This window comes from Perognathus longimembris, chromosome 6 (assembly GCF_023159225.1).
Source record: "Perognathus longimembris pacificus isolate PPM17 chromosome 6, ASM2315922v1, whole genome shotgun sequence".
NCBI lineage: Eukaryota > Metazoa > Chordata > Mammalia > Rodentia > Heteromyidae > Perognathus > Perognathus longimembris.
This window is the reverse complement of record NC_063166.1, coordinates 24,565,140-24,580,831: the sequence shown is the minus strand read 5'-3', so window position 1 is coordinate 24,580,831 and position 15,692 is coordinate 24,565,140. Positions and strand designations below refer to the sequence as shown.

At 47.2% G+C, this 15,692-nt stretch overlaps 1 protein-coding gene across 12 annotated transcripts in view; it reads right to left on the bottom strand.

The window, feature by feature from the left end:
* Atxn1 (ataxin 1) overlaps positions 1-15,692 on the bottom strand; it is a 411,842-nt gene that overhangs the window by 10,395 nt on the left and 385,755 nt on the right. For all 12 annotated transcript variants that reach the window (XM_048348421.1, XM_048348427.1, XM_048348425.1 and 9 more), the window contains one exon: positions 8,889-10,903. In XM_048348421.1, coding sequence (XP_048204378.1) covers positions 8,889-10,742 — 1,854 coding nt within the window. In that variant the 5' untranslated portion in view covers positions 10,743-10,903. The remainder of the gene's footprint in view (positions 1-8,888; positions 10,904-15,692) is intronic.

Genomic DNA, 15,692 nt, shown 5'->3' with positions numbered 1-15,692 from the left:
CAAGTCGTAAGAACAATATTCTCACGTATAAAGTATCTCATAAGCACTACCAGGCTCACTGTTTATTCCTGCCTAAAAAATGTCAGTCACAGGTATTGTGATGTTCATTAATACTGGATATACTATTTGCAAGCATGCTGGCCTCCCCTGATGCTTTGCATGCTCCTGGCTTGATTCCCTGTGTTGGGCATCATCTGACTCTTTGCTAGTCTTCAGCCTGACAATTACTACTGGACAGAACCTCAGTATGTAACATAATCACTCCTCGAAGTATCCCAAACTTCACTTTCTGAAAACAACATCTACACTAGATGCATAGATCTACCTGGAGGTTTCTACATGCTAAGTTATCTGTAGCCTCACAGGAGAGAAATGGTTTAAAGGTCTTCATAATAGGGATTAAAATTGATTACCACCAACAGCTGTAATACTAATGAATATGCTTATCAGTAAAGATACTGTAATGGTTTTGGACAGTCTGGAAGTCTTTCACTGTTCCCTTTGCTTACATGCTAAGCACATCATTAAATGCTGTGATGTGGTCCACAGCTAGAACAGCCTACCATAAAATTCATCAAAGGAGAGGAATGCAAGAAAAATATTAGAAATGTACCCTGAAAGAATCTCATGTTGATGGGATGTGTTTTAACCTCACTTCAAAGGCTTGTCTTGGTCCCTCTGGCTTCCAAAGGAACAATTTTCAGGGTCTTGGGGAATGAGGCTGCCCATCAGACATGCTCTGGTAGGTCTTTGCAGGTCAAGATAGAGGTGACTCCTCCAATGACCTGGTCATTGTGGACAGTGGACTGGCAGTTTGTTCAACTGGCTTTTTTTTCACTTAAGGCTCACACAAGGCTCTACCATTTGAGCCACTCTCCACTTATGGTTTTTGCTGATTACAGATAACAGTCTCATGGACTTTTCTCCCTAAAACCATGATCTCAATTTCGGCCTCCTGAATAGCTAGGATTACAGGCCTGAGCCATGAGTACCTTCCAAGAACATACACCATTTGTGAAGGCTTACTGATTGCTGACAATAAAGGAATCCCACTGGAGGATCTTTCAGTGGGTAATTCAGTTTCATTTTCTGAAATCCCCTTGGAGAAGAGCCTCATCAACAGGGACGGTTTTGGAAATGAAATTCACCACAATTCTGTGACATGATGTCACCCTGAAATGGAACTGTGAGTCTGTGAATTTCTCAACTTTGCAACCCATGTGGGTCTTTTCCTTGGGACCCTAGACCCTATTTGAGTCATGAAATAGATCCAGTGTTCTTTATGACACATGCCAGATTTTAGTTTCCATAATGTTCAGTAAACACACAATGAGAACCTGTGAGGTGTTCGGGGCCCTAGAAGAGAACTATGTTATTAAAGACACGGGTATTGCCTCCCATGAGGAGATGGAAAAAATAAACCCCAGCAAACTCATAAGTCATTGTTAGGTTTGGCTACTGAATATCATGCTGGCTGATGATGTCCACTTCGATTTCTAATCAGCAACTTAACCTCAACATGGTAGGAACAGACTTACAATGGGCACCTGCCTGATGGCCACCTGTTCTTCACTTTTATAACTGGTACCACATTCCTCCAAATGGCTCAGGTCTGGGAAATCACAGACTGCTTCCGTTTTTTCTCTTATACACACCCAAATCAGAAGCAAATACTTCAATGTATGACTGGCCAACTTTTTATTACATCCACAACTGGTGCCTGACCATGGTGGCATTTCACCATGAGCAAGCCTGGTGTGGCCTGTATCTCTCTCCCTGGAGTAATTGCTGGTTCTTTAGCTCCTAAGAGACTTGCACTTCCTCCACCCTAGCTTCTGATCAGATTCCTTTTTTGAATACCTGCAACGTTGCCACCCCTTCTCCTCCTCAGAGACAGTTTCTCTGATCATCCATCCCACTTAACACAACATAAACTCCTCGCCTTGGCTTCCTTGTCTGATTGGTGATGTGTTACTTCTCCCCTAGCACTTCTTTTCTTCCAGTGTCTTAAAAAAAATCAAATCATATTGTCTGTTTTACCTCTTCCCTGAACTCCCTATATTCTGTCTTCATAATCTAGAATACTTCTTGGCCCAATGGATGTTTAGGAAAAACATGAAAGAATATACATAACTATAAATAAAGCTTGTGTTTTGCCTTCCATGTCACATGCATTGTCACAACTGGCCAGCAGAGGGCACATTTAGAAAACACAGGAAAGACGACCTGGACTTTATTTTTTCACCAGCCAACATCAATAATCCTCCTCAGAGAGAGGGACATGCCTTCCCCAGGGTGGAGCTAACTCTCTCTCCACACTCCCAGGCACCTCTCTGGGCTGGGCTATAGCTGCTTCATTCAGCATTCCTCTGCCAGATGCTGAGTTCCTAACCATCTCACACTTCAGTTTCTTTCAGCTAATAATAACAAATTCATTTAATGATCTTGTAGAAGCTCCACTGATTCTCTAGGATAGTCTCTGACTTGAAACCCAGTGACATCTGGGTATGGTGGTACACACACGTAATCCCAGCCACTCTTCAGGCACAGGCAGGAAGATCATGAGTTTGAAGCCAGTCTGGTCTAAGCTAGGGAACCTATTTGAAAACCACAATTCAGACAAAAGGGCTGGGGGTGTAGTTCAAGCAATATAGCCCTTGCTTAGGGGGCATGAGACCAAGTTCAATCCCTTGCAAGAAACAAAACAATACACACGCACTAAAAGCAAATGCCCAATGCTAATAAATTCACGGGCATAGGGCCATACACAAGCAAAACAGGTTTCATAACTTCTGGGCAGCTCACTAGAGCCCATTTTTAAAACACTGCATGAGTTTCTCTTTTACCAAACACTAGTCTGTAGGGTACACTGTGAATCTGGATGGGCTCTATCCTTTGGCTAGCTTAAAACTTCCCCATCTTTCATGTCTGGAGGCCTTGTGCCAGTGTCTCTCATTTGTAGTGCAGATCTCTTCCCAACTTCCCACCCCTTCCCACATCCTCCTGCAGCTGCTGTGAGCTTGCTCATCAGCTCACCACTTGTTTTCTCCCTGAACTCTGGGCCTGGGCACTGTCTGGGAACTTTTGTGCTCAAAGCTAGTGCTCTACCACTTGCTCCACAGCACCACTTCCAGCTTTTTTGGTGGTTAACTAGAGATAAAGAGTCTCATGGGCTTTTCTGCCCAGGCTTTTCAAACCAGGATCCTCAAATCTCAGCCTCCTGAGTAGCTAGGATGACAGCCACTGGCGCCTGGCTTCACCACTGCTCTTAAGGAAAACTTGCTTACTCCTCTATCTCCAGCCCCATGAAATGATCCTTCAAAGTTCCACGGTGGATGGCAGAAGCCAAGGGAGGCTTGCTTCACCCTCCTAGTCTAGCAAAGGACTGGCTTTTATGACCATTTGAAGCTATTCTATGTGGGAAAAATTCAAACAGATCTCTTCAGTCAATAACTCCAGTATCTAAATGCTACGTGCACATATACTTGTACTGTCTGATTGGATATTACCATTTTAGATTGGCATTGTGTCTAAATACACACATATGTATCACTTCACCAGAAGCAGGACAGAAGGAAAACAAAACGTCTGTTGTTTAAATATGGCTCCTCTTCTTCACCAGAGTCCCAGTCTCCACAAATGTGAGGGGCATCTGCCTTACAGAATATTATTTTCTAGTGTAACTCTATCTCAAACCCACAAATTCTTCCTGGAGCTGAAGTGCAATGAAGTCTCTCAAAAGTCATGTGTCAGTTATGCCTTGTTTTGGATGAAGTTACTAAATTTGGAATTCTTGACTTTGCCTGCAAAAGAAATCCTTGATTCTGTGATCTCTGTAAAGGAAAGCTAGCCTGCTTCCTTCCTTCCTTCCTTCCTTCCTTCCTTCCTTCCTTCCTTCCTTCCTTCCTTCCTTCCTTCCTTCCTTCCTTCCTTCCTTCCTTCCTTCCTTCCTTCCTTCCTTCCTTCCTTCCTTCCTTCCTTCCTTCCTTCCTTCCTTCCTTCCTTCCTTCCTTCCCCATTGGAAAATAGTATGCATGCCTATGATCACTGCATGAAGCAAACTAGAGAATATGGGGGTGTACATGAAATGATTTACTTCAACCGTTAAATCATTAATAAAAGCAGTCACAACTCTTTCGTTGAGTGTAAGAATATCTGTGAGTATTCTATTTTAAACACTTGATCGTGTTGCTGCTATTGCTATGCGTGACTCAGCCCTTGGTGGAAATGCTTCAGAGTTGTTTAGGAAACCCACGTCTGAGCACAGTCATGTCTATGAACACAGATGCCTTAACTACAAGTGAGGCTCTGCTCACACACCATCAAACACTGCCACACACCATCAACATGCCACTACGTGGTTCATAGGGCTTTGGAGGGAACACTGCCCATCTTGGCAGCCAACAAGGAAGGGATTGCACCCACCCCCACACTGATCCCAAATGCTCTATTTGTCCTGAGGTCTTAAAATATGTGCCTTACAGGACGACAGCATCAAAGAGCAATCAGCATTAGTCAGGTCATGGCAGCTCACACATAATACTAGCTACTCAGGAGGCTGAGATTTGAGGATCGTGGTTCAGAGCCAGCCAGGCAGACAAATCGAACAGGCATTCATGTCCAATTTACCAACAGAAAGCACCAGCCTTGAACAACAACAACAACAAAAAACAACAGTAAGAGCATGAGGTCCTTTAAGCCCCAATAGTAGTGCATGACATATGTGCATGGGTACATAAGCGCTCTCTCTCTCTCTCTCTCTCTCTCTCTCTCTCTTTCTCTAAAAAAAAGCACATATCATGGAAAGAAAAAGAAACCTAAAATATAGATTTCTAAGTGAAAAAGCTAATCTAAAAAAGGCTATATCCTGTGTCACTCCAACAATATAAAATTCTAGGAAAAGGCAAAAAACTATGCTGACAGTTAAAAAAAAAAAAAAAGACTGGTGGTTGCCAGGGTTTAAGGCCTGGGGTTGTGTGTGTCATGAGGCTGGGGGCAGGTGAGCCATAACAGTTTCTTATGGTGGTAAAACTATTTAAGATGACCGTGGAATGCTGGTAGCACTGGGAACCACATGTTTATCAAAAATCACAGACAAGTTCCACTGGGGTGGGCTCCAGCCTGTGACATGAGCTACTTGGGAGGTGGAGATCAAGGGAGCACAGTTCAAGGCCAGCCCAGGAAAAAAAAAGTTGGAGAGACTTCATCTTGACCAGTGGCTAGGTACAGTGGTATGAGCCTGTCACCCAAAGCTAAAGGAGAAACACAATGACTGGGCAGGGTAGCAGGTGCCTGTCATCCCAGCAAATTGGGGAAACAAATAGGATTACACTCCTGGCTAGTGAGACACAAAGTGAGAACATATCTTAAAAATAAATAACACAAAGAGCACTGGCAGAGCAACTCAAGAGCCTGCCTAGCAAGTGCAAGGCCCTAGAGACCCTGAGTTCAAACCTCAGTGCTACCAAAAACAACACAAGTCACAGAATGTACCACAGAGTAAACCTACATTAAATTATGGTGTTTAGTTAACCACAATATATCAGCACTAGTTCATCAATTGGGACAAGCATTATTCCAAAATTTTCATAATGGAGGGAACTCTACTTTGTGTTCAATATTTTACAAACCTAAAATGATATTAAACAATAAAGTCTACTTTTTTAAAAAGCAAAAAAACTGGTCTAAGACAATCTGCTTCCATAGTATATACAAGATCACTAAGTTGGGAGCATTCATATCCCAAAATGTTTGGGGAGAAAATGTATTTTTGTGTGCCAGTGTTGGGGCTTGAACTCAGGGTCTGGATACTGTCCCTTAGCTTTTTTTTTTTTTTCTCAAGGCTGGTGCTCTACCATTTAAGCCATAACTCCAATTTCAGAGTGTGTGTGTGTGTGTGTGTGTGTGTGTGTGTGTGTGTGTGTGTGTGTCAGAGATAGAGACAGAGAGATAGAGACAGAGAGAGACACATAGAGACAGACAGATAGAGAGAGATAGAGAGACAGAGAGAAATTAGAGCTAAGAATCTCACCAACTGCCCTGCCTAGGCTGGCTTTGAACCATGATCTTCAGATCTCAGCCTCCTGAGTAGCTAGGATTACAGATGTGAACCACCAGCACCTGGCCTTCTTTTTTTATGTTTTTCCCCCATGGGGTCTTTCTTTATTGCCCAGATTGGTCTCAAATTCCTGGGCTCAAGGGCTCCTCAATTAGTTGGCATTTCAGGCATGCACACCTGTTCTGGGTTTTCTTTTTTTTTTTCCTGAGGTGGGAGGAGGTATACAGATACAGGAACAAAAGCACTGTTTGATTTGATTTCTTTAGGGGAGTGTCTGTGGTGTGAGAACTGATAGGAGGCTTACTCCCTATAATTGGAGTGCAGCCCAGGTGCACAGGTGTGCTGACCAATTCTCGCTTCTGATCCATCCTGATGCATGTTCCCCTAGCCCTGCACAATGAATGCTGCCAGCGAGCCTGCCTGGGTGGTGGAGGGCCTGGAGCGGCTTATTTGCTGTGCATGAGTGCCTTGGCTATTTTTAGGCCCCAGCTCATCCATTCAAGATAGAAGGCTGCCATCAGTGACTCAGCCCAGAGCAGTCAAACTCAAACTGAGTGGAACGAAAGAAGAGCCACAGGCAGACACACAGTAAGGACAGCATTCTGCTGGGCCATAGAAGCATGTACCCTGCCCACACCAGGACAGAGAAGAGAATGGCCCTGACCACTAAGCAGCCACTCAGTCATAAGAGAAGCAGTCACCTTGGTAGAACTGGGAGGTGACAGACAACCCTAACGCCATGTGGAGCTTGATATTTCGGAAGAAACAATTCGCCCAGAACACTTTACAGATATGGTTATACTACAACTCTCCAGAGCCAATACTGCATGGTCCTCAGAAAAGCTGAGCCTCAGGGACTTGAAACAGAAGGACAGTAAAGCCTTTCATAAGATCAGTGCTTGCCAAATGGAAACCACGGTTTGAGGGGGAGGGTGTGCCTTGGGCCTGCGCTCTCAGGATGGACACATGGCTATCCATTTCTCTGCTGACAGGGGGAGCTCATGAGCCCTGGTTGGATGATCTGGAGAAGCAGCCACCAATCCATCCCTCCATCGCTCACTCATGTCCAGCTCCTCCCAGAAAACCAGACTTCACATGTGCACACAGGCTAGCGTGACACCATTTAGACTTACCAGAAATGCAAATAGTGATATTTCTTGGTCACCCAAGGGACCTTTTTAATTTATTATACTCCTGGAAACGTTCAGCCTTCCTAGCAAATTTTAATAGACAGTCACTCCTTCTATAATCCCTTTCTAAAGGGTGAGGTCTTGTGATTTTTTTTTTTTTGGAAGCAAACCTCTCTGTGTATCCTACACTGAAGCATGGAAGGAAGTAAACAACTCTAGGTCCCAGTGCTGCCCTGTGCTGCAGGATACACTCAGACTTGGGTCTTTCTTGGCTTCAGGTCTGGGGTTTTCCTTGTAGCTAGTTTGCTTATGACCTAAGGCCATGGTGTGACCTCACTGCTTCTTTCTAGAGTCCCACTGGCTCCTGTTGAGGCTAATTGCCTGGGAGTCCCAGGACTTCCCAGTCATGAAGTTGTTCCTGGAGAAGGTTACTCAGGAAGGAGGTCCAAAGGAAACAATCTTTTAGCCTTTAGGGCTGTCAGCCAGAGCCACAGCATGAAGGGGCAGCAACTCTGTCTGAGTGTGTTATTTTCCCTCCATCTGGGAAAGGAGAAAGGGTCTGCCATGATGGCAAATACCTGTAGAGCCTTTCCTATTACCCCTCCACCCAGCCCCCACTTCCCCCCCCCAAAAAAAAAACCAAACCAAAACAACAGTATGGAAAGAACAGGAATGCAAAGACTGTTCTGCCAATGTATGGCCATGCTGTGGACTGCAAAGCCACCGACACAGGAACAAACACTTGAGAACACTTTTCTCCCACTCCACCTCATCTAGACCATCACTGGAGAGTGTGCTGGGCAACTTCCACATAACCTTCCTTACTTAAACATAATCAGTGCTAGCCAGGCACTGGTGGCTCATGCTTGTAATCCTAGCTCCTCAGGAAGCTCAGATCTGAGCATCTCAGTTTGAAGCCAGCTCAGGCAGGAAAGTCTGTGAGACTCTTATCTCCAATAAACTACAAAAAAAAGAGTAGGAAGTGGCACTGTGGCTTGAGTGGTAGAGCACTAGCCTTGAGTACAAAGAAGCTCAAGGACAGTGCCCAGGCCCTGAGTTTAAGCCCCAGGATGGGCAAAAAAAAAAAAAGAAGGGCTGGGCTCCGCTTAAGCCTAGCTACTCAAGGGGCTGAGATCTGAGGATCCTGGTTCAAAGCAAGTCTGGGAAGGCAAAGTTTATGAGGTTCTCATCTTCAATTGATTAACCAGAAAAAAGCTAGAGGCAAGCTCCAGGCCCTAAGTTCAAGCCCCAGTACTAGCAGGATAACAACTAAGATAACCAGCAAAACAACCCCTTTGGGTTCTACACAGGATGGCTGTTTCTGTGATGTAAATGTGTTGGTCTGCATTAGGTCAGTGAAGACTTCCCCAAGTGCCCCTTTCTTGTTTGGTTAGCTGATGCCAATACATTTTTTTCCCCCTAGAAGATAGAGAAGCAAAGGATGAAAGACCAGAGGGCCTCCTAAGAGATTGTGGAATCATTTACCTCCTTGAGAGATGAAAGAGCAAAGAGGCTAAGTTTCTTGTCCCCACACAGGCACCTGGCTCTCTCCTCACCACAATGAAGTGCACACAGGGACTGGCCATGGCAGGCAGGGGTGGAGGGAGGAATGGCTGGGGGCTAGGGGGATTTGCAACTGTTCAGGCAGTCTATACCTAGGACTGCACCCCCTCTCTCTGTGCAAGCCGGGCCCAGCTTACCTGTGCTCGGTGCTCCCCAACGGCAAACTGTATCACGGCCACCCCGGGGCTGTGGCTGTCCTCGATCCGCTCCACGGTGCTGGAGTCGATCTTCAGCTCGTTGCTTATCTCCGCGCTCTGAATGAAGTCTTCGGTCTTCAAATCCTCCACCTTTTTCAGCTCCCCGTTGGCTAGCTGGATGATGGAGCCTTTCATGAAGTAGGGTGGCAGCGTGGGGGGCACGGTGGCAGGCGAGGCCACCGACTGGACCACAGGTAGGTGGATCTGAGCCTGGACCATGGCTGGGTAGGCAGCCTGTGTGACCAGGGCCTCGGGGTTAAAGTTGTCACTCTTGGGCAGGGCGGTGGTGACGAACTGAGGCGACGTGGTGACTATGGCAGAGGCTGCCCCTGGGGTGTCCAGATCCGGACTGCCCACTGGGATGAGTAAGGGCTGGGCACCAGGGATCACCAGGTGCTGGGGCAGGCTGCCCGCGTAGGTGATAGCCTGCTGCTGGCCACTCAGGTAGCCGATGACCGGGGGCTGAGTGCCCGCGTAGAAGGCGGTGGCCGGCAGTCCCACCGGGAGAGGCTCCGAAGCGCTGTGAGTGGTCTGAATGACCGTGTGTGGGGACAACGCGTACGACCGGTGGTGGCCGGGCTTCCCTAGGTGCAGGCCGCTCTTGTCGTTGAGGGTGGAGGGGGAGGCCTCTCGGTGCGTGGCCGGCTGGACCTCCAGGTCGGATGCGGGTGCGCTGCTGTTGGGAAGGACCATGACTGAGGCGCGGACGCCCGAGGGGTCTCTACTGCTATAGTCCGCAGGGCTGGGATGGACCACCACGTGCCTGGACTCGTAAGGGTGAGGAAGCGATTTGCTGCTGGCCTTGCCCAATCCCAGGTCGGCCGAGGCCGGCGCGCCGTAACGCCGGCCCTTCTCCATCTCCCCATTCAACACCTCCTTGGCCTGCGGCAGCCTGCCACTGCTGCCGTCGGTTTTCTTGCCGGGCTCGCGGGGGACGAAGTGGCCGCCGGAGTCGCCGCCGTACTGCACCACCACCTGGGAGGACGGGCCCAGGGCGAGCGCATGCGGGATCATGGCCTGGTGCGCGTGGAGGTGGACGGGGATGGCCGGCGGGGAGGCCGTGCGCCCCGCGCTCTGCGGAGAGCTGGAGATGTGCACATACTGGTTCTGCGGGGTGGGCGGAGGGGACCCCGCGGCCAGGAGCCCCGGGGTCCGGCCCAGGTGCTGCGGCTGCTGCGGTGGCGGCTGCGGCTCGATCTTGTGGCCGGCTGCCTGGCTCAGGCTGCCCACGTTGGCCAGCAGAGTGGAATAGGCCTCCAGCTGGGAGCGCTGCGATGGAGTGGTGGCGCCCGCGGCCGTGGCCACCGCGCTGGTGACCGGGTTGGCCGAGGGGGAGATCAACTGCGAGGGGAGAAAGCCGGCGTAGGGCCCGCTGTACTGGGAGGACCCGATGAACTGGAAGGTGTGCGGCAGGTGGGCGTACTGCACCGGAGACACCGGGGCCCCCGAGGGCGGCGGAGGGTATGCCGCGGGCAGCGTGGTGGCCGACGGCACCGACCTGGGAGCACTGGGCGGGGAGTACTCCAGCCCTGTGGACAGTGTTTTGTGTAAACCTATTCCCTGTTGTAAACCAAGCTCGGTGGAAGTCCCCACCGGCCCGTGCCGCCCGCCGCCCGGGCCCCGGCTGCCCGGATGGCCCGGGAGCCACGCCGCCGCCGCCGCCGCCGTGCCCTCCGCCCGGTGGTTGTCGCTGGGCGCGGCGCTGGCCTTCTCTTCCGAGGGCCGGCTGGTGGCGGGGATCTCGCGCTTCTTGGGAGGCAGGCATTCATTGCTCCGCTCCTGGTTGGATTTCATTTTTCGCCGTCCCCCCTCCACGGTGGCTGCGTTCACTGTCGGGCGCGCTGGGATTTCAGTCTGATACACGGAGAGTCACATTGGATGGCTGTAGGGGACCCAGGTTCTTCATGAGGAATCATCTCCCCCAGGGCGCACTGGGCCAGCCGCAGCTCCGGATCCTGAGAACGGGGAGAGAGAGGCCGGAGGGGACGAGGAAGGAGAAGACAAAGGGAAGACGGGGGTTGGGGAGAAGGAAAGAAAAATGTCAGCTTTGGTAAGGTGTGTGTGGGGGATAACCCCATGCCTGGCAAGATCCTGCCTAAGCCTTTACATTCAGTGAGCCCTAAAGCCTCCCACCTGGACTCTCACATCGAAGCAGATGCAATATGAACTCCGCTGGGTTAGCAGGCTGGGGAGGACAGAGGAGGAAACCCAGCAAGTCACAACTTCAAAGCACAGGCATGTTTAGGGAGTTAACAATTCCTCTAAGGCATTCTCAATACCTCCTCTTCCATGTCCCTCTGTCTTCCTCTTAGAGGGTACCTGATACGTAATTCTTTTTTAGAAATGGTAGTACCTTCCTTCCTCTTTTTATTTATTTTTTTAACGTGCTACTGCAGGGACTTGAACTCAAGACCTAAGTGCTGTCCTTTAGCATTATTTTGCTCAAGGATGGCACTTGGGCCATGGTTCTACTTCTGGCTTCTTGCTGTTTAATTGAAGATAAGAGTCTCATAAACTTTTCTGTCCAGTCTGGCTTTGAACCTTGGTTCTCAGCTCTTGAGTAGCTAGGGTTATAGGTGGGAGCCTTCAGCACCCAGCTTTCCTCATCATTTTTTTTTTAACCAGGGGAATAAATCAAATGACGCTTACAAATGACATCAGTGAGGAGAAGTTGGATCTTGTCTTCAGAAACATGCTGTGGGAAGGAGCAAGTTAGGAACAGAAAGGACATCACAAAGTATTTTTCATTTGCCAGAGTCAACACTCCAAGATTACAGTTGGCTCTGGGGCCATACTAGATCTATGGTAATTCCTCCATCACATCCCACCCCACAGACATGCCCCACCTTGGAGGAGGCAGCCCCCAATAATCTTGTTTTCTATAAATTGTGAAGGAATTCCAAGTACAGCTACTAAGAGAATATCCATCTCAGATGGGAATAGAAAGCCAATAGAAATTTCTGGAACAATTAGAAAAATACCTTTGGACATAAACTTAAAAATACAATATGGAAGGAGTTGATCAACATGCATTGCACTTATAAACTGATTGGTTGAACTGACACACTTTGTACAACTACCTAATCAAAAAACAACAACAAACAAAGCAGAAAACAAAACCTAGTAGGTAGGGCTCATGTATTGAAAGTTTCCTTGTTTCGTCTCCTTTCTTTTGTCTTTGAATTTTCTCTTCATACCATCTCATCCCTTTCTCCCCAGAAAGGGCCAACTCCTTACTAACAGAGAAGAAACCACATTCAAACAAATCAGACTTGGCTACATGTATCTTAGATCTTAGGGCCTTGAGAACATCCATCTCAAGGCTCTGGACTCCAGTCGCAGGCTGTTGGTGACCACTGAACCTAGCCATCACTAGGTGACAGTACCCAGCTGGCAGGAGGCATAACTCAATGGGACCAAGAGGAACCATGCTTAGCCACCAGTAATGTGAGCACTCCCTGGGGCAGCAGGTGCTGACTAGAGTGAAGCCTTGTGCCATGTGCTAGGGAAACTGGACTTTGGGAATTGCAGGTCCTCAGTTTTGGTATTTCTCTTTTCCATGATCTGATTTGAAAACAGACACTGTAAAGCAGCCACTTTTAGCACCTGATTACCAACTATGCTGAGAGAGCAGTGAGATGCTGAATGTAGCCCAATCCTGTTTTCTCCTCCAGTCCTCATGTCTGCACCGCAGATCCCGAATCTCTCCTCTCCAGGTTGCACTCTTTTAATCAAACCTGGACCTTGTGAAGGGAATGGGGAATGCTTTAATGGTTCTGGATGGCTTGGCTCCAGTATCTACAGATAGTACAATGAAATGACAAGTGACATAGCAGAAAAGATAGCCCTTCTTAATGATTTTGACCAGGTATACAGGAAGGGCAAGGTTTAAAAATGTGATATATGAACATCAAAGGACATTCTAGTAATGGGACTTCTCACATGACAAGAGATGAAAGGAGCCCTTTAAAATTGGGATACAAACATAAAGTAAAAAAAGGCTTTAAAAGGTATTGCTAGCTAGGCCTAGGCAGCTTAGGCCTATGATCCTAGCTACTTAGGAAACTGAGATCTGAGAATTACAGTTCAAAGCCAGTCTGGCAGGAAAGTCCATGAGACTCTTATCTCCATCTAACCACCAAAGAGCCAGAAGAGGAGCTGTGGTTCAAGTGGTAGAGGGCCAGCCTTGAGTGAAAAAGCTAAGGCACAGTGTCCAGGCCCTGAGTGCAAGTCCAGTACTGGTACAAAACCAAAATATTGCTGAAGAAATGAATAACTATTAGTGTCCAAGGAGATTCCCAAACTAGGGTTCACATGGTCCTAAATAACTTGCTTGCACAGCCCTCTTTTATTAAAACAAAACCCAAACCAAAAGTACACACCTCAGGATTTATATCCAGTACTTACAAATCAGTTCCAAGGGAAGAATAAAACTAAACTACAGATGCATCCAAATTGTCCTTGGCTGTTTGAAAAGTACTCTAACAATGACCATTTTTCTTTGGATTTCAAGAGTCACTCTTAAGAAAAAGACTGGAATGCTGGGAAGGGTGATATTGATCAAGATGCATTGTACTCAGAGCTGGACTCTCTCTGTACAAGTATTTAATGGAAAATAAAAGAGAGAAGAAAAGAAAAAGGGGATTGGATGAACTCCCAGGGACTTATCCTAACATTCTTTGCAGAGCTCTACTCTCAGAGCTGTTGCGTGCGCCCCCTGCTGGCACATACAGTAGCCTTGATCCAGTAAAACCCCTTGAACAGGATTTCATTAGGGACGCACACAGGAGTGATATGTCAGAATCCGAAATGAGAACATTTGCATATAGTAGACCCAGCCAGTGAGGGAATAGGTTAATTAGCTCTAGGCAGCTCTTGGGAAGCAAAAGCAGCAGCATAAACGTCCTTTCAAAGCCAAATAAAATGTCAAACACATTCAAGAAGAGGTCCATTAGCAATGCAAATGTAGAACTGCCTGCACACGTGAATGCACAATATACAAAACTAGAAAACTCCTCTGAAGGTACTCTTAAGAACTCAGCTCTTGTAAATTTGGGAAAGAATGCTGACTTGGTTCTCAGCAGTGCAGTTTTATTTATATAGCTTATTTGGGGGAAGGCACTGGCTTCAGTTTGCCTTGTATGCTCACTGAGCAGGGCTTCTGCTAATGGACCACCACAAAACATGTCTGATTTGACAAATTTAAATTTATCCTTCTGAAAAGTTACCCATTGATAAGCAGCATTTTCCCTAGAGAATTCCAGTCAAGGATAGAATGATTATCATACAAGCTGGGATGATCTGGGCCAAGCTGACACAGATCTCGACCTATCCTCCTTTAAAATCTACTTTTAAATTAAAAACCTGTCTACCTCCTTATCTATCTATCTATCTATCTATCTATCTATCTATCTATCTATCTATCTATCTATGTATGTTTGGGGGTTTTATTGAAATGGAGTCTTACTACTTATCCCAGGTGAATTTGAGATCCTCCTTTCTGAGTCTCTCCTAGTGCTAGGATTATAGGCATGCCCCACTGTACCAAGCTTACAATTTTAAATACTTTTAAAGGGATGGTATCTCACAATGTTACTAGAGGATGCCCCTGAACTCTTGGGTTCCAGTGATCCTCTAGCCTCAGTCTCCTGAGTAGTGGCATGCACAGGCAAATGCGGACATGTACCTATATACACAGCATTCCCCTAAACTCAGTAAGGGTGCAGTAACCAGTGCAGAGCATGGAGTAGAAAGGGCTACCTAATTCTAGATGATGTGTCCTTTCTCTGTTCCTGTAGCTGTACCATCTACATGTTCCTTTGAGGGGGAGAAATGTGTCCCTATGAAGCTTGTTATTTTCAAAGAACCACCAGAGGGCGCCACAACATGCCACCAAGTCTAAAGGTGTGCTAGGAGTGGTTATTTGTGGGCTAAAAAGGGAAGGGAGGTAACTTATGAAGCCAGAAAAGTAATGAAGAAAAAGGCAAAGGCAAAAATAATTTTTTAAGGTAAATTGGATTTGTACTTCCTGGTTTTCCTCCTAGTTGCAGAAAATGGTCTTTGTGTCTTGCCACCTGGTGGGGGAGGGGGGGGTCCCCTGGGGTTCACTTGTAAGTACACATGAAACAGAGGCTTCTTTGAAACCCAGGGGCCGTGCACAATAATATAAATGCTAAGCGACCAGAGAGCTACACATGCAGATCGCTGTTTAAACACTATTATTGGGAAAAGGAAAGCAGGAGGGAGGTTAAGAGAGGAATGAAGACACATTGACTACCTGTGGTTTGCCTGGCAATCACTGCTCTGAATACACTCCTCCTAGGCATTTATGAATTGGTAAGTGCAGTATCTACAGCCACACCAAGCTCCCTAGCAGTTTTTAAATTTAGCTCAGTGGCATAAGGAAGACCTTGCTCATCCTTTGAGTAGTAACCCCAGAATTCCAGGGTCTTTGTACAAATGTGGAAACTCCTGCCTTGGAATCTGCACTTTACCAGATGTCCAGTAAAATGTGATAAATTCAGGTATAAGATGAAATGCAAATTAAACACCTCCTACCTCTTTCTAACAGGATAGGTATTGGGTAACCAAACTAGGTGCTGCATAGAAACACACAGTTGAGGGGAGCCTTGTAAACAAATAGCTGTCAGCTGTTCAGTTTGGTGGGGGGGGGGGGGTCCTTAAACCCAATGCTCAGCGACAAAGATTCCATTTTCCTGGCTCTTAAGATAAAAAAACTATGAG